The sequence below is a fragment of the Diplotaxodon limnothrissa genome, linkage group LG6, assembly GCF_057381915.1.
Source record: "Diplotaxodon limnothrissa isolate DT_005_m linkage group LG6, D_limnothrissa_male_GT1.1, whole genome shotgun sequence".
Classification (NCBI taxonomy): Eukaryota; Metazoa; Chordata; class Actinopteri; order Cichliformes; family Cichlidae; genus Diplotaxodon; species Diplotaxodon limnothrissa.
In genome coordinates, this window is record NC_140601.1 from 33378445 (window position 1) to 33400958 (window position 22514).

At 39.8% G+C, this 22514-nt stretch overlaps 2 protein-coding genes across 2 annotated transcripts; both read right to left on the reverse strand.

Moving 5' to 3' along the window:
- Window positions 1-3013: 3013 nt before the first annotated feature.
- dennd1c (DENN domain containing 1C) lies at window positions 3014-17851 on the reverse strand. Its single transcript, XM_085355073.1, has 23 exons — window positions 17708-17851; window positions 17220-17284; window positions 16577-16620; window positions 16009-16058; window positions 15796-15915; window positions 15606-15675; window positions 15106-15186; window positions 14946-15011; window positions 13230-13283; window positions 12992-13102; window positions 11222-11322; window positions 11072-11117; window positions 10856-10957; window positions 9330-9455; window positions 9022-9123; window positions 8631-8721; window positions 8496-8536; window positions 8363-8413; window positions 8196-8243; window positions 8001-8108; window positions 6830-6912; window positions 4093-4318; window positions 3014-4018 (listed from the first exon to the last, which is right to left on the reverse strand). Exons 1-23 carry the CDS (start codon window positions 17722-17724, stop codon window positions 3014-3016), a joined length of 2808 nt encoding a protein of 935 aa, XP_085211199.1. The 5' UTR covers window positions 17725-17851.
- Window positions 17852-18728: 877 nt separating this feature from the next.
- Window positions 18729-22046, reverse strand: LOC146630953 (tubulin beta-4B chain-like). Its single transcript, XM_085356215.1, has 5 exons — window positions 21827-22046; window positions 20708-20816; window positions 20498-20608; window positions 20051-20295; window positions 18729-19967 (listed from the first exon to the last, which is right to left on the reverse strand). The coding sequence occupies exons 1-5, from the start codon at window positions 21881-21883 to the stop codon at window positions 19155-19157; spliced, it is 1335 nt and encodes a 444-aa protein (XP_085212341.1). The 5' UTR covers window positions 21884-22046; the 3' UTR covers window positions 18729-19154.
- Between the last annotated feature and the right edge of the window lie 468 nt (window positions 22047-22514).

Genomic DNA, 22514 nt, shown 5'->3' on the forward strand with positions numbered 1-22514 from the left:
CTAAATTGCTTCCCTTTCTGCTAACTTTCAGTGGCTGAGGTCCTTGTTTGCATAGTGGTAATAATACACTCCCAAGGAATGTAGTGGAAGTCAGTACAATGGCATTCCTGTAACATGAAGTTTGCGGGGGGGTTTTGGCTTGTAAACCACACATTTTGGTGTGTGTCTGTATGTCATAATTATACCTCAAATTGATCAAGTAGTTTTGTATTAGACTAAATTGGTTAAACAGCAATGCTTTAGTGTATGTTTTTTTTTCTTGATTAGTTTATTAGTTTATTAGTATTTCAAAATCATGCGATTCTTGCCATGAAAATATAATCGCAAACATGAGCTCATCCAACACTTTGTGATAAGCTCTTTCTTTTGGTATTCCAAGTGGTTATGGAATGAAAGAGGAAGATTTCCTTGAAAGGTATGTGCCTGTCATGTCACACAGGTTTTCTGGCTGCGGTGTTTTAAATTGAAGTACATTTGAGACTAAGTATCTCTCTCTTTCCTCCCACAATCTAAAGACATGCAGTTAGGTTCACTGATGATTTTACATTGCCTGTAAGTGTGAATGTGAGTGTGGATGATTTTGTCTTCTTGTGTTAGCCCTGCGACAGATTAGTGACCTGTCCAGGGTGTACTCTGCCTCTCACCCTATGGTAGCTGGGATAGGCTCCAGCACTCCAGCTACCTTGAATTGGATTCAGGCATTCAGCAGGTTGGATGGATGTGCTGCAGCTTGGGATTTTTTTGTAAACAGTTTAAACCCTTCTTACAATTTGTTTTTCAGGCAAATAATGACTTGTGATCACAAACTCGTAAATACAAAGTGTTAAACATGACAGTCTCTTCTATTTTACATATATGTTTTAAATGTATCTGATCTGCCACAACAGTAAAAGTCCTGATGTGTAAAGTGGAACAATAATGTCTTTGCAGTGTGGGGCACAGCTGGGAAGGCCTTGGGTCCTGGCACTTATGTAAATGTAATGTTTACTTATAGCATCCACCAAAGCATTGGCACAGATCAAGCACTCTCCAATGTCCTGGTGCACAGGACACATGACCCAAAAGACACAGTATTAAGGAGGTGTCTTTAATGTTACGGCTGAATGATATATATATATAATTTTTTAATGCTCCACAGTTACATGGTGCAAATGTAAGAACAGATCCTGCAGACCTGAATGATCCTTTCTACTCTACTGGGAGGTGAGCTCATTTTAAACACTCTCAACTTATTTTTCAACTGACCCAATATGCGGTTTTCCTCTCAGCTGATCATTAATCATACAGTCTAAATTAACATTTTCACTTTTGTTTGTTTCTGGTTAAAGAAACAAAAAACAAACAAAAAAAAACTGTTGTGCATCCCCACTAGGGTGCCTGAATTCAGTAACTGAGGTAACTGCCCTCCAGTGCGCAAATGTGAAACACTTGTTGGAACAACTGACCCTTAGAGGTTGTAACAACTTCTTTCATGTTGATGTTATAAATTACGTATTGATGACTTTAAAAGTTTGTGATTTCTCTCCTCAGCATGGCCACGGAGGTGTCGATCTCACCCATGGTGCCAGTGTTTGTCTCCACCGTGCTGTCCCTGCTCAGCTTGACTACGCTGTTGCTACTTTGCGTCATTAGGAAAAAAAGAAGCATGGAGGGAACATACAAGCCCAGTGCGGTGGAGAAGAAACAGTCAAGGTCAGCGGGTTGTGAAAAACCTGGCTTGCCCCTACCATTGCCCAAAGAAGAACGTCTGATATGAGTCCTCACATACTTTGTCACTTTGTAAGGCTATGAACTTATAACTGATCGCTTCCTGTGATCCTGTGCTTAGAGATCATCATGTTTTGCAGCAGCAGTTTGTAAGTAAACTAAACACTATTTGTGCTGCAGCTTCTAATAGCCAGTGACAACAAAAGACTGATCAGACCTCTAAATTTATTCTATCATTTGTTTCACTGCATGAAGAGAAGAGAGAGGTTTGTGCATTGCAATGTAAACAAGTCACTCCCTTTTATTCCGCCACATGAGCAAGGAACATGAGTTAAATAACACTTTGTATTTGTATGCAGGTTAGTATTTTTTCTGTGCGGCCTGTTCTGTGTATTTATATATAAAAAATGTATATTTTTACACGTTTTTTGCATTTATAAGAAATATTGATTTAAAAGATTGACTGTGATGCACTTTCATATAACTTAGGAAAAGCTCAACTTAATCTAAAACAAATCAAAATGCATGTTTCACAAGGTGTTATGTAAATAAACTGCAATGTGCACACCAAGTATTCCTGCTTGTTGCCCATCGTCTTGGAGCGTTGAAGCAGTTTTTAAAGTATTTATTTTATTCAAGTTCAGGTTATTCAGATCGTAAGTGAAATGGTCGCAAAATGTAAATACCCAGAATGCGTCAGTTTTTATTAAAGAATCTGATGGATAGCATGCCTTTTCCACACAAATCCCAGCAGGCAACAGGAAAAACATTTTTCATGCATTTTTCTTACTTTCTTCTTATTTATTTCAGCCATGCTGTCTTAATTCTAAGTAATTAACCATTTCACCAAGTATAAAATATACAAGCAATAAAATGTGTTTACATACTAAGAAAACAGCCAGTTTGTAAGAGTGTGGCAGTATTGTTTTTGTTATTGTAGAGAGACGGCCTTTAAAAAGTCCAAAACTACTTAAAATGGGAACATTGTTCTTTTTTTCATTACTTTGTGTTTGTATACACTGCAGCTTGTTATATTCATAAATACTAATGCACAAAATGTTCATCTGAAACTTATCCCCAAGTGCAACATTCACCCTCATTTGAGTAACATTTGCTACAATTTACAGAGGTCAGCCTTTAAATAACACTACATTGTTGACTTTTATTTCATAATTTATATTTTCAGTAAAACCAAATGGGCTTGGGATTAAGAGTAACGGAGAGGCAGGGGAAATGCAGAGAGAAACCAAATGTATCAATTTAATTGGATTTTAAGTAACAAAAACTAGAATGTAACCAGCATTGTTTAAGCTTCAAATCTCTTCTTCAGTTCTGACACTTTGACTGGAGGTCGTTCTTCCTCTTCAGCTTCCTCCGTGCGGTTGTTTGTTTCTGATGTATTTGAGTCACATGGCATTTGTGCATTCTCCCTGTTTCTGAACACAGTGCAAGGTTTCCCAGGTTCAGTGAAGGCCTTAACCCTGGACTTTACCTGGAAGCTTTGGGTGGATCCTTGAGACTGAAAGCGTGCTGCAGCAGATAGCACTTTAGGAGGAGAGGGGGTCTGCTTCACCTCTTGCTCCAGTTTTTCTGTAGCTACTTCAATCTTTTTTTCTTGAACTGATGTAGGGTTAGGGTCAACAGCAGGAATCTGAGGCCCAGGAGAGACTGTAGTATCTGGAACGGCCTCCTTCCCTTGATTTTGCTCTTCTTCAACAGAGTTGGGATGTTTAGGATTTGGGTTTATAAGTTTGCTTAAAGATCCTCTTACCACCTCATTTTTCTCCAGTTGGCTCTCTTTTTCTTCTTCTCTTGCTTTTGGACTTTCATGTGTTTCTCTTTCCATCTCAGGTTCTGCAATTACCTCCTCTGTCTGATTTTGCTCATCCTCTTTGTTTTCTTTTAAGCCTTCATCGCTCTTGGCACATATTTCATTAACCGGGTCCTCCCATAAACTTACACCCTCTCCCGGATCTTGTTTCTCTATATTTTCCTCTAACTTTACTTCCTTAAACTTATTTTGATCATCAGTTTCCTCTGCTTGATTCCCATTTATTGCTCCTGTCACTTCTTCCTGTTTTTCTCCGTCCTGCCTCTGTCCATTTTTTGGCTCTTCTGTTTTGTTTTCTGACTGCATATTCATATTCTCCAACCCTTCCTCCTCTGGTACACTAGTGTCCATGCATGGCCAGTCAGTGTCTGCTGTCAGGTCTGATAACTCCTCTGTTGTTTCCAGATTCCAGCTGTGCAAGCTGCCACTGCCACTGATGGACAGAGACAAGCTCTCTTGGCTTGGATTGGTTGGAACACGCTGGAAAACACAGACAGATCAGAAATTGCATTCACTTGTGTGTGTGTTAGGGACACGTGTACCCGTTTTCTTACCCGTGTGATAAAGTCATGGCTGTCTGGCCCAAACAGATCCAGGCTGCGGGTGCCGTACAGCAGGCCACGGTCATGGGAGCTACGAGAGCTCAGTGTATCAAAGATCTCCCCAAGAAGATCCATCTCTTCTTCATCACACAGCAGTGCATCTTCCTCCTCCTCATCTTCTTCTTCTTCATCCTTCTGGAGCTCAGAGTCAGGCTCAGTCCTGGACCCAGACATAGCTCTGAAATGATAGCAACAAACAAAACGGTATGAACAAAAATTCTCCACTGTAAAGATACAGTATATTATCCAAATGATAATTAGTGCCCGATGCTCTTCTAACATATTCTTGGAGTTCTACACAGTTTTCTTTCCACATGCTGTTTGATAAACTCTTCTCCGCAGTTTATTATTTAGGTCTTCAGAGAGTTGCTTAGATATGAAGGCTTGGTTTTGACTATGTGAATTGATGGATTGTCCATAAACCACATGTCTTTCTAAACCCTTCCTAACCTGTAAAATTGAATGTTAAACTTAGAGTTTTACAAACATCTAAAATGTAATTAAAACATACAATTCACATCAAAACACATGTGTGGATTGTAAAAGTCTGAATGTTAATGTAATAATATTTAGTTATTTATACACTTGTTTTTACTTGCAGAGTACAGCTTTAAGGACTTGATATTTCCATTTAGGGCTGGGCGATATGGCCTAAAATCCATATCACGGTATAATTTGAAGCATGTGTGGTAACGATATATATCGCGATATATTCTTTTCTTCTGTATAACGTATTTTACACACTATAAGGTTCACTTAAAATCCTTTAATTTTCTCAAAAATCGACAGTGTGCCTTATGTCAGAATTCTGGTTGTGCTTACTGACCGTGAACTGATTTTATGTAGTACACGGCGCGCAGAAATCTGTCAAAAACGTTTTAGTACGACTTTGGTAAGCTATGAAGGTGCACCGCTTGATGGATTGTTGGAGTATTACGGCTACCGTAGTCAGGAGCCTCGCGGAGTAATCTGGGCCCTACACTGCGGCATCACTGAGAGTTAAAAACTGTCTATATTCTTTCATCTTAAATCAAATGATCAGCTGCTGCTTTACCAGGTGTAACAATTAAGTTTAACATCCAGGCATCCATGAAAACAGAATGTATTAAATTTAACGGAGTTAGAAGTTAGCAGGACATTAGCTCGCTAGCTCCGACCTAAACATGATATGACATGTTCTGACTGAGAGATTTCTGGAGAAATTCAAACGTACAGCTCTGCTATCACTTCCAACATAAATGAAGACAGAAAACTAAACAGCAGTGATGTTTGTAGGTTTACTGAAGTCGGACTAGCTGGTATGTATGGTGGTATGGATGTGCTACGTGATCGCTAGCAAAACAGCTATGTTAGCATAACATTAGCACAGTGAAGCTGACGGATGGCCGCTAATGTTTTTCCACTCGATAAAAGTTAACGTGAGGGTTTCTGATGGTTAGGGACAAATGCAATTGCATGGCAGGATGATATAAACGGACCAAACTTCAGTCAGGAGAACAATTGAGATAATCCATGCACAATACGAGGTTAGTCATTAATATACTGCAACAACATTGGAATAGAGCAGCTGCGAGAGAATTCAGCAGTAATGAATCAATGGTAGGGAAGTGGAGGAAGCACAGTTTTTGGCTTTCCCCATATTCCAAAAGTGCTTTGTCTCTTTGCTATTACTGCCGCCAGGCATAATTTGCAGATGATGTTGTGTGCAGCGGCTGCAATGCTTTTGACCAAAACAGGCGCAGCTTGATGACACCATCAACATGCGCTATCGCGGTAGAGCGATATAGTCAAAATCTCTATCGTTGGCCAAATTTATATCATTTCTACCATATACCATTTATACCGCCCACCCCTATTTCCATTTTATTTATTTAAAGTCAAAAAATTGGCAAAAGGGAAGGAGTCTGAATCCTGTTTGATCTGGTTTTATCCGTTTTTGTTTTAAACCCTAATCTGAAAAGCAGTTGGTGAATGGTACATTCACTCTATTACTTTGTGTTCCTGTCATGTTCTCCTTAAACCTCTCACTGTCTTAGTGGTGTCCAAAAATGGTGTGTGTTTCATAAATAACTGGGAAACATTCTGGAGAAATCCTGGTCTTGTGTGGAGAACTCCATCCCATCCGTCTCTCCTAGACTTTTCAAAAGTAGACTGGGAGGCAGAGCTTTCAGCTATCCCTCTTCTACAGAACCAGCTCCCAGTTTGGAGACAGCACACAGATTATTTATTAGGCTGCTGGGGGACATCCTGTGATACACTGAGCGTTTCTTTTTTACTCACTTTTTTTTTTTTAATTACTCCTTTATAAACAGGACTACTGTATTTAATCATTGGTAATTATTGCACTCTGTCTTTTTCTCTCATAGTGTTTCTTTTATGCTGCCCCTACCTGACTTCCTGGGAGGTTTCTTCCTGTTAAAAGGGAGTTTTTCTTTCCCACTATTGCCATTTGGCAAGGAGCTGTGTTTGCGCTGGGGTTTCTTATTAATATTGTAGATTCTTTACCTTACAATATAAAGTGCCAAGAGACAACTGTTGTTGTGAATTTGCACTACATAAATTGAACTGAACAAGTACAGCTACATTTAGTACAGCTAGGCAGTTAATACAATGCTGGCTTAAGCTGTAACAGCCTCAGTGTATTCTAAAACACTCTGTAGATGAGTGAATATATTTCATCACAGCTTACCCATCCCATGTATCTTCACTGTCTTTCATGATGTCCTTGTCTCTAGGAGTCTTAGATTTATGAGCAGGTCGACGGGGACGTGACTGACATGATGGAACAACAAAGCAAAGGTTTGGTAATACAATTTTTCCACAAGAAAACCATTCAGATGTTATAAGAATAATATAAAACAATACAGAAGCAAATGAGGTCACAGGGTTATATTTATATTATATCTTGACTGGCCACTTTATTAGGTTCACCTTGCTAGTACTGGGTTAGACTCCTTTTTGCTTTCATAACTTCAACAAGGTGCTGTAAACATTCCTCAGAGAATTTGGTCTGTATTGACATGATAATATCCTGCAGTTACTGCAGATCTGTTGGCTGCACACAAGTGCTGGAAATCCATCTCACTACATCCCTGAGATCCTCTATTGGATTGAGATCTGGTGACTGTGCAGGCAATTTTAGCCTGAACTGTTGAAAAAAGGCAGGATGGATCCATGCTTCATGGTGTTTATGCGCAATTCTGACCTTACCATCCAAATGTTGCAGTAGAAATGAAGACTCATCAGATTAGTCAAGGCCTTTCCAATCATCTCTTTCCCAATTTTGGTGAGTCTGTAAATTGTAGCCTCAGTTTCCTGTTCTTAACTGACAGGAATAATACCGTGTGGTCATGTTCTGCTGTAAGATTTTTTTTTTAATCTGCTTTAATGTTTAATGTATTGTTATTTCAGACATGCTTTTCTGCATACCTTGGGTGTAATAAAAGGTTATTTGAATAATGGCTGCCCTCCTCTCAGCTTTAAGCAATGTGGCGATGTGACAACAACAAGCAATTTTTACGTGGAGCATTGTGACTCTCTAAATATTTTCTCTTTGTCAGACCATTAAAACTGGACAGACAGCTGTGTGGTTTCTGAAACACTGGGGTGCCCATCTGACACCAATCTACGCCATCTATAAAGCCACTTAAACCATCTTCCTCTTCTATTCTCATCCTGGGTTTAAACTTCAGCTGGTCATCTTGATCACTTTTACATGCCTAAATGCAATGAGGTGTACCTAATAAAGCCAGTGAGTGTAGATATCTAGATTTTAAAAGAGTGATTTTTTTTTTTTTTTTTTTTTTTTTTTTTTTTCCAGATGTGGGTTTGGTGCATGAGATTAAATTGTGGTATCTCACCCTCCCGAAGTGCTGTGTGATTGGTAGGCGGTTCTGCAGGCAGTCAGATTGGGCACGGCGGTGTGATACCGATCCACCTCTCTGAAGGGTGTGCTCTTCATCATTAACCTGCATCAAACACAAAACAAAAGTTTATTAAAAACACAGTATAATTTTTATCCATCAAAGCATTTGCCCACATGAACATGCGCTCACCTTATGTATCAGCAGGTTTTTCAGACCTGACTTGGCAAGAACTTTGGCCTAGAAGAGATAAGCAGATAAACAGATTAGTAGCAGACCTACAGCAGCGCAACATAATCATAGTATTAGTTCAGAATAATAATTTAAAAAAAAAAAAAACACCTCAACACTGTACTCACGCTCATGTTTGCTTTGGACTTCATGTTGAGGATGAGAGCACCTCCTCCTTTCTGTCAAAAGTACAAATGCAAGAATTTTTGCCAAGATGATGCCAAATGCATTAGTGTTTCTTTGAAGATTAAGTGAACTTACCTTTAAATTACCAACTAACTGTTGATAGGATTTACCTCTTCCTACATAAAGAAATAATTTCATAAGCAAGCAATGAAAAAAATGGACATACACATACACATGCACAACCACACAGGTAAAGATACAGATACACACCTGCTGTGGATTCACACTTTATAATCTCCTCCTCAAAGAGATCATCTGGTTCATTTTTATTATTCAGAATATCCAGACGAGCATCGATGAACTGAAAAAACGAACAAATATACAGCATCAATAAAACAGCTCACTCATTTATAGTGACATGAAGATGCTTGGCCTGACTTCACGCCAAATTCAAAATCTTTTTTGTTAATTATGTAAAAAATAATGATTATTATTATTTTTAAAAAATAGTAATCTGTTTAGCATAACACAATCTATCAAATTACACATCTCTATCAATGGCTGTTATACAATCACCTCGAACATTTTCTAAATCTCTGTCCAACCACTGCTCAGCTACTATTACAATTGCATTAAGTGTACAGCAGAGGGCAGTGTTTACCTGTTTGAAGCACTGCAAATGAACAGCACTCTGAAGAAACTGCTTCATACTCGGAGATTTGTGATCTGAAAACAGGTTTTCGCAGAAACATATTTCTCCTTCCTGCAATAAGCAACACATAGAGACGGCCATGAACAACAAAAGAAGAATTACTCCTAAAAATAAATACTGATATAACAGATGTGCAGAGCTGCAGAATACTTAGAGAATTTAAATTAAACATGTTGGGAAATGTGGAAATAAAAGTGCCTAAATTGATTTTCTAAATACATATATAAATACCGATATGTATTTCATGTATGACAGACCTCATTAGGCTGCAGTGCATCCCTGTAGCCTCCAAAGAGCAGAGCCTGAGCCTTCAGGAAGGCCTGAGAAACACCACATCCAGGTGACACCGCTTGGCGCTTCAAACACATCTTCAATCCGGACATCTGGACACATACAGCATCTGTATTTATATCTGTAATATGTTTATTAATATATATGCGCTCAGGGGCTTAAAAACTATTTGAGCAACTCGACAATCTTGCATGGTGTAAATTTTGTTCTTTTAGCACAGTTTCTGGGCCCAGTATGTCCCTGCTCAGAGATAAAACTTTGTGATTTTCCAGTACCCAAGGCAGTCTAAAAAGCACTGATTGGTCCAACTGTAATGTATACTGTGAATTAAATGTATTTAAACCATAACTAGTAAACTATGTTTATTAGTGGTCTTATTTGTCTCATGTTCTTCACATGTAAACACTATTTCAAATGTGTTAAGAGGACTCTTGTTTCCTTTTTATAGGTTTTGAGCCTAGTTTTCATCATAACACCTGTCCCCTAAGTAGCATCATTATATTCTATTGTCATTTTTACCACTAAAAGGGAGGTGAAATCAAGAGAATATGCTGGGGAATTGTCCAAACCTGCCCGTCCTTACTTTAGTACATAACGTGAGTTAGTTCGCTTCAGAAATGTTTAAAATAGTTGGATGGGATATCAAACGTGTGCAATTATATCTATCTCTCGCTGTGCTTTGATACCAGTTTCCCATAAAAAAATTGACAGTGATGTTTCCTGCTTTATTCGCTTGCTTATTACAGTTCACCATTGTGAACAGTGTTGTCGGCCACTGAGTCCCCCCCAAAAAATATAACCGCTGACATGAAAGCCTAATTTCTGCTATTCAGTACTGAAGAAATTTCAACTTACAAAATTATGCTAAATTGTAAAATGCTTAGCTATGTCCCTAATGAAACCTCGGTAACTTTGTGAAAAACATAAAAGTTTCTGTTTTTCACTTTTTCAGATTTTAGTATAGAAATTTCAGTTTTTAAGATTACAGCTTAAAACAAAAATGTCTGGGCAATAAGCTACCAGAACTTTTAATGTGATTTTATTTCTTTCACTTTAAGTCTGAAGAGTCGTGCTGACAGATTTCCTTTTTTTTCTTCATCGTGGAAAAACAAAGTTAAATATGTAATTGACACTGACAGAAAGGGGAGTTTCATTGATCTAGCTCGCTTAAGATCAAAGTAGGCTATATGCGGTCCACCATGTAAAATGAGTTTGACACCCCTGAAATAGTCCAGTGTTTGATTTCAGCCAGGATGCTGCCTGATTGTCAGATTTTGTAGCAGGCAAATCAAGTTTACCAGACAGTCATCTAAGCTATTCTCACATGGGTCCAGTTGAAGATTATGAATGTTGAAGATCAAAGTAGCGTGTAGGGCTGCAGTGAATGGGCGAAAATAGTTAGTGAAATCACACTTTCCTGCTTAAAATAAAAAAGTGTGGAAACAAAAGAAGCAGCTTATGCATCATCACACAAACTAAGACTATTTATTACCACATCTGAAGGTATCCTTTTATGGTCATCAAAAGGGGTTTCCAGGGTGTTAGTATCCACATTCAGAATAACAACTTCCTCCAACCCACGACTCCTCACCCTCTGTCAGACAGACAGTAACAGATTAGGCTTCAATATCTCAAGACAAATCTGACAGATTTGGAGGATTTGAGTTTAGCAGTGGCTTTATATTGAAGTATAAGCTCAGCAGTTTACCTCAGATAGACTGCTGTGGACTCCTATCAGGTAAGGCATGGGTGCACTGTGACCATTAAAAAACAAATATCAATTAAACAGCTGTGGGCAGGAAGGCAGATTTGTAGATAGATAGGTAGGCAGTTAAACACGTAAACAGACAAATCTCACCAGCAGTAGTCCAGTAAGTGCGGTGGCAGGACAGGTATGAAGATGTGTTGCCAGTACATGGGGTATAGCACAGCACTGAGTGCATGCACACAGGATGTCAGCTAAACGCACAAAATGGAGAAAAGCTTTAGCACACAAATCTTCCTGTGTGGTTTGACACATGCCAAAAATAGTGGTCAAGGTATGACTACAAAACTATAGATTCAAACATGTTCTAGCTGCTCTACGTCTGACTTCCAGTTACATGGATTCAGCAGATACTAGTGTTGCTACTGACTTTAATGGCAGCTGACCAAACATAGTTGTACAATCATAAAGGGAAAGCACAGCCCCTCTCCATCCTAAGCTTTAACATATCAGAACATTAAACATAACCTGATGAACATCAACAAGCAACATGACCTGCCATTATTTATTTACAACAAACTAAGCTTAAACGTAGAAGCATTGTGTGAAAAACTACGTATGTTGTTAAATTAAGGGTTAAGTAGCCTGCAGATGTTGCTTCATCATCAACAAAATCAGAAGTTTGGGCAGTTTGTTGGAGTGGAGTATTTAAGTGTGTATTAATACAATGCCAAAAAACATAAGACATCATCAATGATCATAGTGAGGCAGCTATTACTGCCCATGAGCTTGGGGAGACTTATGTGGCCATTTCCAAACAATTTGACATCCATTACTCAACAATGAGACACGAGAAATGAAAAATATTGTTCACAAGTGGAAAACACTTAAGACAACTCCCAGTCTTCCCGTGAGTTAAAGAAAATTTACTCCATGATAAGACGATGCTACAATCCCAACAACTGGTCTAAGACTTTACACGCCTCAGGTAACATGTTATGTTAAGTTCATGGCAGAACAATTTGAAGTATGGCTTGTTTGGAAGGGTTGCCAGGACAATGCCTCGCCTCTGTAAAAAGAACATGACGGCATGAGTGCAAAACTGCACCTAAACAAACCACAAGACTTCTGAAACAATGTCCTTTGGACAGAGTAGACATAACTGGAGATGTTTGGCCACAACACTGCATACCAACCCAAACACAAACACATTATAGCAACTATCAAGCACAGAGATAAAATTGATGATTAGAGCTTTTTTGCAGCTGCAGGGCATGGGAACTTTGCGGTCACTGAGAGGACAAAATTAGCCAAAACTGGGTTATGGAACCGAACAACAGTACATGCGCAGTAGAATGGATAAAAAATAAAAGAGTGAAGGTGTTGTCATGGCCCAATCAAACTCCAGCACAAATTTTAATTAACTGAAGCAATGTTGTATAGAAGTCTGGGCCAAAACTCCTCCACAATCATGTGAGAGACTGACAAAGTCATACATAAAATAATTCCTTCAAGTTATTGCTGACAAAAGTGGTTAAACAATCTCTTGAATCACTGAGTATAGTTCGTTTTTCACACACGCTGCTTCTGCATTTTGGCATTTAATATCCTCTTGAGATCCGACCTACTCATCATGTCCTCTGTAGTGGACAAAAACAGTTCAACTGAAAGATACTTTTGTTTCCTCGGTTCTCTGGAGGATATGGCATGTGTTTTTGTTCGTCTGAGCTGGTAATTATATCATTTTAAGACCTGATAAGGCCTAGTTACTTTTCATTATGCTTGATGTGTGAAAATTAATTCATGTTAGTCATGTACCATGGATGGATGGGTTAGGGGGATGGGAGTTCTCTTTTATACCACAAAGTTGATGTAAATACATTTAAAGTAAAGCAATGGATAAAAGAGAATTGTGTAATTTACAGTGCTGAGTTTGCTGGCAAAGATGAGGATGCGTCTCTCAAACAGCATACTGGCATACAGCTGAAGCAGGTTCCCCACGTCTACTGCCACAATCAACTCGGTCAAGTTCCTCTGGTGTATAAAACAAGAAACAGATAGAAATATTAGCTTGAAGTGGGGAAAGGCGTGTTCACATAATCCATCACTGCTTGTTGAAATTTAAAATTTAGCCTTAAATTTTTAACCTAACCATGCTTACGTTTTCAGGTATGGAAGGGAGACTTCTGGGGTCTGGAGCGATGAAGTATGGAACCTGCCAAAACATATGAAATAAAACATTGCTCATACTTTATCAACACTATCAGTAATCCTTGAGATAATATCTCTGAAATTTTTGGGAAGTGTTTTTGCATTTAGCAACACGGTTTAGTATGCTGATTAGTGTCTTCCACATCATATATGCACACATCAAAGGTTATAGACATATAATTTAGTATTTCATTCCAAAATTCCCTCTACAGCAATCAATTACACATGCACACACAGTTATGTGAGCTAAAAAATAATCACTGACTGTATATAAAAGATGGATGTAGCTTCATGGTCTTAAAAATGAAGCCAGTGGGGGGAGGGTGGGGGCAGCGGACAATGGCACATCTGGCTGCAAAATGAAATCATTTATGTAGGATTCTTTTTGAAAGTCATTCTGTTACTTACTCAATGCATGACCTCAGAGAACATGTTTCTAATAGGTTTGTGGCCACAATCACCAGTTTCACATCATCTTTAATAGTTTTAGGTTTAGTTGCATTTTGTATTTGTCAGGAACTTTGCACAAACTTACTGACCTCACATGCCATTACCATATTTAGTTACTACCTATGTTCCACTTGCAGTCCCTAGGCAAGTAAACAATATTTAACAGGCTATAAGATACAAGTATATGTCTGAGATGCACGATACAAGCAATATAATCAAGTATACACAGCAAGCCTTAAAACTCTCCTCCCCCAACCCAACCACCCATAAAGCAGGCACATACAGCACTGATTAAGCATATAAATGCAAATACATATCTGAGGCTGATACAAAGCATCATAATCAAATATAAATCCTAAAGTCACCTAGGAATCCAATATAATAATAAAAATAATCAGCATATGGTTTGGCATTTGGCTAGTATTTGACAAGACACTATTTTACAAGCGTGGAGATTCTCATAGGGTGTTGTTGAAAAACTAGGACACTGATGAAAAATGATTAGCCTGAAGTTTCACAACAGAAGTCAACAAACCAATGGTTTGTTGGTTTGCGACAGCACGGTGTTTTTGTCCATCCTTTATATACAGCCTCTGACTCAACTCAAATCTCAACTCTTGAAATCCTTCATGAGATTTAAACTTAATTTTGTTGCTCTTTAAGATTAGCATTTTTCTGCAAAAGCAATGTATTTAAATTGACTTAACTCAACTAACATTTAGAACTACATAAAAAAATGCTACTAATGTAACACCTGCTTTTTCCATTGTAATCATAAGAGTTTCCCCATCAACCAGGACTGAAACTTTCTAAATATATTCTCCATTGCAAATGCAAAGGAATTGCACAAGGTGAGTAAATGTGTTTTTCAGGTAACCAATTTATTTTGGAATGAAACTCAAAAAAGCACAAACATTCATAAAATAAAACCTGTTACAGCTTTCGGCCACACAGAGGCATTTCTTATAAGACAAAACAGTTGTTGGGGTCAGTAACATAATGGCATGTTTATGGCTTTTGGATTAATAAACAAATTGTTCCAAAGGCTATAAGGAATGCCAGATATTAGTGCATGTTGTGCATGCTTTGGTTTAAACACAAGGTTTTAGTCTGCAGCTGTAGCCACCAAGCACAGACAACTGTAGTTTTCCAGCAGGAGTTAGTCTGTATCTACAAAGCTGTGATTCCAGACCACATGAACTCCTGTGGGACTCACCCCCTTTTGTCTCTCTGAGTGTCCAACAGGATGGGACACTTCTGTGCTGACCAAAACCTGCTCTCCCTCAGAAAAAAACAACAACACACTAACCACTGACAGAAAACAGCAGTATAGTTTTGTGTGACTCCAAGTTCTTGTTGGCTAATTAGAGACTTACCATCTGCAGGGTGACGGATCCAGCAGCCAGTGGAAGGGGCTGGTTGTAGAGTGATGCCAAAAGAACTTTCATTTCACTGGTCTGTTGAAGAGATGAAGTGGTCATGTTAAGCATACTGAAATAGATGCTACATGGACACAGATGGACGAAGCCTCTTGCTTGGAAATGTGAAGCTAATGTAGAACTGCTTTAAACCTGCATTCTTTTATTTGATACAGAATTATTCAAGAATCCTGTGAGAGTCGAATACAATACAGCAAGTATATTTGCTACGTGTAACTATGTTGTAGTTGACAAGTTACTACCATAAGAGTATTCACTGTCCTTGGTTTCTCAGTCAAATCCTTGTGTAGGAAAATGGAAATGGACAAAACGCTCAGCTATTAGTCTCAATATACGATCTTACAAACCAACAAATGCTTTGTCCATCTTTTATTAACAGTTTAACTGCGGTTAAGAGACAAGTGGGAGAAGATAAATATTACACATGAGAATCTTACCTGCCCTTTTGAGAGATAGTCAGCCAAGTTGTTGAGTAGTTTGTAAAACACTTCAAACCATGGAAGATAGCTGTAATAACATTGATAAAAATAACACAACCACAACACTTTTTAACAACGGTATCCTGAAAATGAAAGTAATGCAAATAGAATTGGTGTTAAAATATTTTTAACACATGTTGAAATGTACCTTAGAATGCAAAGGCAGGTATGTGTGCTGTTGGTGAGACGGCAAAAGCCAAAGCGTTGACATCCCTCAAGGTCAGTTAGAACAAAAGTAAAGTGCTGCACAGCCACCCCATCTCTCACTCTGAGTAGACAAATGTAGAGAGAAGACAACATATGAAACACAAATGATACAGAAATGCAGTCTGAAGTAAACCAACAAGTTTATTCTACTCACCTTTGTATATCATACGGGAAGCAGAACCTGGGCAATGTTTGACAGGACTCCTAGAAAGTGGGAAACAATTTTGAAACAGGACAAATAATCTAGATGCATATACTGTGATCTCTGTCAGGGTGCATAGCAGAAAGTAATCTAACTACAGCTTGGCCACACAAGTGGAGCACTTTAATTCATTAAATTTCAATTTGGAAGTGCTTTTGTTGTTGTAAAGATTTAAAAAAAAAATTGTGGGGCATGAACCTTTTTTGTGCTTGTTTTCAGGCCTGAGTGGGGGAGGGGGGCATGCCATCGAAGTTTAGAGGACCAGTAAGTTAACAAGCACATACAATGTTATGTTATGATATGATTTTAAGGTGTTCCCCTATTGTAGATGAGAATGTCAGTAAGCTGATGTTTCAGGAATTTAACTGAAACAAGAAGTAAAGCTTCATATTGAACAACTTAAAACACTGGTTCTCACTTTGTGTAAAAAAAAACCCACAAACAAAACAAAGGCTATTTTTTTTATTTAAAGCATAAATATTATTACGTTTGTTCACAAGGGCAGGAAAACACAAGCTACCTCATCATTGAAGTCTTCTGGAAACTGAAACAGCAGTCCAGGATCTGTAACATTAAAATAAGTGAGTGGACAAATACTAATGCTAATTCTACATTTAAAATGTATTTAGAAGTTATTTTGTAGCAGCCTTTTAAAAGTTTAGAAAATAACTATGATGAAAATAAAGAAAATAATGAGGTAAAAGTAGTGGCAAATGATTCCAAATGTATAAATATAATGCTTTTTAAACATTATTTAGCATTTAAGGTCTTCTGCACATGCTCAGCTGCTCAGTCAGAGGGATCACTACACCATCTTTCTATGTAGTTCATGTTTGACTACACAGGCTGTGTGGGTTTTTTTGATCACATGACAGGAAGCATGAACAATTCTCAGTGCAAGCAGAAACACCTTTATAAAGACTAGCGGTGACGTTTTAATGATTTTATAATACATAAATAAAAAACATCATCTTTTATTTTTGAAGCCAAGTGCTTGAAATTCAAATCGGTGCTGTGTGTCATGTAGGAAAATGACAAAAGGTAGGTTTATACAGTTACAGAAAATAATGGAAGAGCAATTTTAATCAACTTGTCCAGTGCTGACAAATCACTCTGCGTAGCTAAGTTGCTCTGCAACAGATGATAAACCACAGAGGCCTCACCTTTGTCTCTGGCTACAGGGCAAGTTGCTTCAAAGAACCAGTAGAAGGTTCGCTCAGGGTTTTGTCTGACAGGAAAGAGATTTAAGAGCAATGACACAAATTTATTCTTAAAACCCATTAACCACCAAATATAGTCATATACATGTTGAGACAGTGCTTCGAATTGACACCACGTCTAGCATAAATTTTCTCAAAACGAAGAAGATTCTGAGCATAAACAAAAATAAACCAGGTGTAATGTTGAGAACAAATCAACAGCCAAGTAATACAAACGAGTCATATGTGTGAACGAAAGAGGAACTTTTCTCTTTGCTGTGAACAAGAACAAATGTACCGTGAAGCATATGGCAACAGATAGAAGGCGACAGAACTGCTACAGGAAACTTCCTGTGCAGTTGCGAGAGGAAGTAATAGAAACCGCAAGAACAGACTGACGGGCATACTGATGGTGATGGAAGTCGACACACAAAAATGACATAATTACTTACTTCAGTCTGGAGCCCATACTGTCCAAATGCGACTGTGTCCATGTGTGGCATCCAAGAGGAGAGAGGTCTTCAGCAGGTGTACTAGTTGACAACCATACCTCTGATGTAACAGTGACAGAGACTGCAACAGTAACAGCAGCCTGCTCAATCAGCACTGGAATGACAGAACACTTCCTGATCTATGTCAGTATGTGTGGTTTTCGTGTGTGAATGACGTCTGCTATAAGACCACCTATCAAAATTCAGGCCATTTATAGACACTTGGCTTAAAATTCCTTTATCTTTTAATGTTTTTTGTTCTTCATGCATTTTAAATGCAAATTTGACTTTTAACAAAAACCACATATTCACATTAGCAGCTGCAAAAGTAAAGAACTTACAAAAAACTTTGGGAAATTTGCATATTTAAGTTTTTAAAATGGATAAGTCTTTACTTTAACATTAGAACAGTTGCCAGGAACCTGTTGATAAATCACTCTGTATTAAACCTTTCCCCGAGTGCCAACGTAATGGCAGCCTTTACTGAGGAACTGAAAGGTGCTGGTTTCACTTTAGTATAAATCATATAGCCGACATAGAAAGCTAAATATGTTTCTTGATACTGCTCACATAAGCAGGAATTAGAACTGAACACCATAACAAAATACTGAAGTAGTGAGGCGACAATAACACATGCACATCCTGCTCAGACAAGAACCACACTCACAAATGTCATACTGCCTCCTTGTGTTGCTGCAGCCACACTGCCTAAATCTGTTGTAGGGCTCCATTTTGATTTACTTCCTGTGACATCGAGGCTGAAAGTTAAAATCAAGTTCTTTCTCTTCCAGACTGAAGTATTATTTTAATAATAGTGTATCAGAGTGAACTTGTGTGAATGTGTGTGTGTGTGAATGACTGGGTGTGTAAAGCGCTTTGGGGTCCTTAGGGACTATGTAAAGCGCTATACAAATACAGGCCATTTACCAACTTCAAATGTGAGAGAAAAAAGTAAATACACAAATGGATATTTTTCCCACAAATGTATTTTAATCAATGTCAAATTACACAAGTCATAATATTTGAATGAAGTGAATGTGTTCCAGGTATGCAATTGTTTAACCGATGATAATTAACAAACACTAAGCAAAACAAACCCTCCAAAATAAAAACAATTTAACAAATAACCCACAAGCACACATCTGTGTTAGCTACCTCTAAAAGAGCACTGTGTTTACATGTTTAAAGTGTGAGTCCTACTCTGGCAGGAAAGGGGGACAGGGGTCAAGAGATATGAGGAGAAGAGGCAGACAGAAACGGGAAGAACTAAGAAAATACAGGAACAAGAAAACTGGGAAAGGACAGTGCTCTAGGAAAAGAAAAAGAGAGCAGAGTAGGACCGGAATGAGCGGATGGATGGTTGGATGGAGTCATGAGTGCAGATGAGAAACAATGAGTGACTTCAGCCTTAGGCCACCTCCTCCTCTCCCTCCTCCTCAAACTCTCCCTCCTCGGCTGTAGCATCCTGGTACTGCTGGTACTCGGACACCAAGTCGTTCATGTTGCTCTCCGCTTCAGTGAACTCCATCTCATCCATACCCTCGCCAGTGTACCAGTGGAGGAAGGCCTTGCGGCGGAACATGGCCGTGAACTGCTCAGAGATGCGTTTGAACAGCTCCTGGATAGCAGTGCTGTTGCCGATAAAGGTCGCGGCCATCTTGAGGCCACGGGGCGGGATGTCGCACACGGCTGTCTTGACGTTGTTGGGGATCCACTCCACGAAGTAGCTGCTGTTTTTATTCTGCACATTCAGCATCTGCTCATCCACCTCCTTCATGGACATGCGCCCTCGGAACACAGCGGCCACGGTGAGGTAGCGGCCGTGGCGTGGGTCGCAGGCGGCCATCATGTTCTTGGCATCGAACATCTGCTGAGTGAGTTCGGGCACAGAGAGGGCTCTGTACTGCTGGCTACCCCTGCTGGTGAGGGGAGCAAAGCCGGGCATGAAGAAGTGCAGACGAGGGAAGGGAACCATGTTGACAGCCAGCTTGCGGAGGTCAGCGTTGAGCTGACCGGGGAAACGAAGGCAAGTCGTGACCCCACTCATGGTGGCGGAGACCAGGTGGTTAAGGTCTCCGTAAGTGGGAGTGGTGAGCTTGAGGGTGCGGAAGCAGATGTCATACAGGGCCTCGTTGTCAATGCAGTAAGTCTCGTCTGTGTTTTCAACCAGCTGGTGGACAGACAGTGTGGCGTTGTAGGGCTCCACCACTGTGTCTGACACCTGGAGACAGAAAAGGCAAAGATCAGGAAAACCAAAGGGAGACAAACGGATGCCAGCAAAGATGGTTTGCATAATCACTCTACCTTAGGAGAGGGCACCACACTGAAGGTGTTCATGATACGATCTGGATACTCCTCACGGATCTTGCTGATTAGCAGAGTTCCCATACCAGAGCCAGTACCGCCACCCAGAGAGTGTGTGAGCTGGAAGCCCTGAAGGCAGTCGCAGCTCTCAGCCTCCTTCCTCACCACATCCAGAACAGAGTCCACCAGCTCGGCTCCCTCCGTGTAGTGGCCCTTCGCCCAGTTATTACCCGCTCCACTCTGACCTGGAAGGAACAAGTTCATTGTGATCGGCTGAGCTAGGGTTTGTTTGTCTAGAAGTATATTTAGCTATCAAAATGTCAAAGTTTGTTATTTAAACTGTTTACTTGTCAAAGCCAGTACTTCAGCTATCATTATATTCTGTATAATCAATAAGGCATGTAATTATGTGTGTTTTTGTGTGTGTCTGTGTGGTTTATCCCATACCAAAGACAAAGTTGTCTGGCCTGAAGATCTGTCCGAAAGGCCCAGAGCGGACAGAGTCCATAGTGCCTGGTTCCAGATCTACTAAGATGGCCCTCGGCACATATTTTCCACCTGCAATACAAAGTCACGTGTTAAAAATGGTCAAATATAGACCATTCGAAAGCAAAGATCGACACATACAGTGAATAGCTGCCTTTCAAAAGTCCCAACCTGAAGCTTCATTGTAGTAGACGTTGATTCTATCCAGCTGCAGGTCACTGTCTCCGTGGTAGGTTCCTGTTGGGTCGATGCCATGCTCATCACTGATCACCTCCCAGAACTGCAGACAGGTCGATTAGAGACAGACAAGCCAGAGAGCAGTTAAATGCGTGCTGTGGCAGTGTCGAGACATTCAAATGCCGACAGCTAAATTCAACGCTATTTATATCCTGCTGTACTTGTTAAACCATAGAAGCTCAACCACGTGATTAATTGCTTAGAAGATTGACAACAAATTTAATCAAAGGGCAAATATTAAAGAGTAAATATTTCCTAAGGTGTGACGTGTGCTGCTTTTGCTCTGTTCTGATGGTATTTGGGAATAATGAATTGAAAAATTAGAAAAAAAAATCAGAATTAAAATCATTATCCTTGTTAGTATTTTTATCAATCCAACCTCAGAATCTTGTGTAATACATTTCTCAAGCCATCTTACATCTTTGGTTCACAGACACCTTTAAAGGACAGGTTTAAAAGATGGGTAATACAATATCAGCCTAAAGCGCTACTTATTATTATAATTAAATATGATTGCATATGTGGAAAAAAAAAATTGCACGGCAGCACGTCTGCCGGTGTTCCTGTCAATTCGCTGTCTGAGCCACACCCCTCTCAGTGTGTCCCCCCCCCAAACACACACACACACACACACACACACACACACACACACACGATTGCTGTCAGTTCATTCATTAAATTCCCGAATAATGATTTGTCAGCCTAAATCAATATATTCTCACACACAGATAAGCTTCATCCAGCATGCTGTGTTACACCGATAACACCCCGTGGTCCCCGTTTATGTGCTGTCGTTCATTTAAAAGTGCATCAAGTGACAATAATGGGGACGTCTCGACTTGCCACCGCCCATCCTGAGGGATGCTTTTGTACGCTTATTCAAGACTTTCCACCCCACTATGTTGACCTATTTAGTATTTCCTGTGAGCAGCATGACCTCTTGCTTGGATACACGTCAGCAGCAGCAAGGATAAACTTGTGTTTCGTTACATAAAACCGACTACAGTTAACAGGTAGACGACATGCCAACAAGGATCCGTTTGTTTTTCTCACCTTGGCTCCAATCTGGTTCCCGCACTGCCCGGCCTGCAGGTGCACAATCTCACGCATTTTGTCGCTGCGGTGTGGGGTGTCTCACAGAGAGCTGCTGCTGGAGAAACAGGGGGAAGCTTGCGGTGGGCTCCGGATTTGCAATTGAACAGTCCTGGCCCTCCAGGATCAGTCGGCAGTCTGGCTGAATGGCGGAGGAGCTGTGGCTGCGGTTTAAGCTCCTCGTCCCCTCCCTCCGTCCGCGGCTGCGCCGTTCCTCCCGGTGCTGCAGCATGACGTCATCTCCATGACAACGGGAACCGGGCACAGCCGGAAAATTTGGCTTGCCTGTGCTGGCTGGTTAGCTGGAAGTTGAAAAACGAGGATAATACACCGTTTGTTGTTTCGGTGGCATGCCTGTGAGAGATAACACTGCACAGAATAAACTACAGAGATTGAGTCCTAAAGATCGAGCCAAATGTTAAAGGCCGACACCAAGGGTAAAGTCTAGGTTAGCTTGCATCATGTAAAAGGAATAATGAATTAAATGTAGCCTGAGAGTGATCAAAACGTAGATGAAAATGGGTAAGATGGGTGACAAATACAGTTTTGCATGTTGCACTGCTTGTTTAGCACAACTGAGCAACAGTGTGTGTTTGTCTGTGTGTTAGCATTCAGTACCAATTTCCTGGGTAATAAAGAATAACGGTGC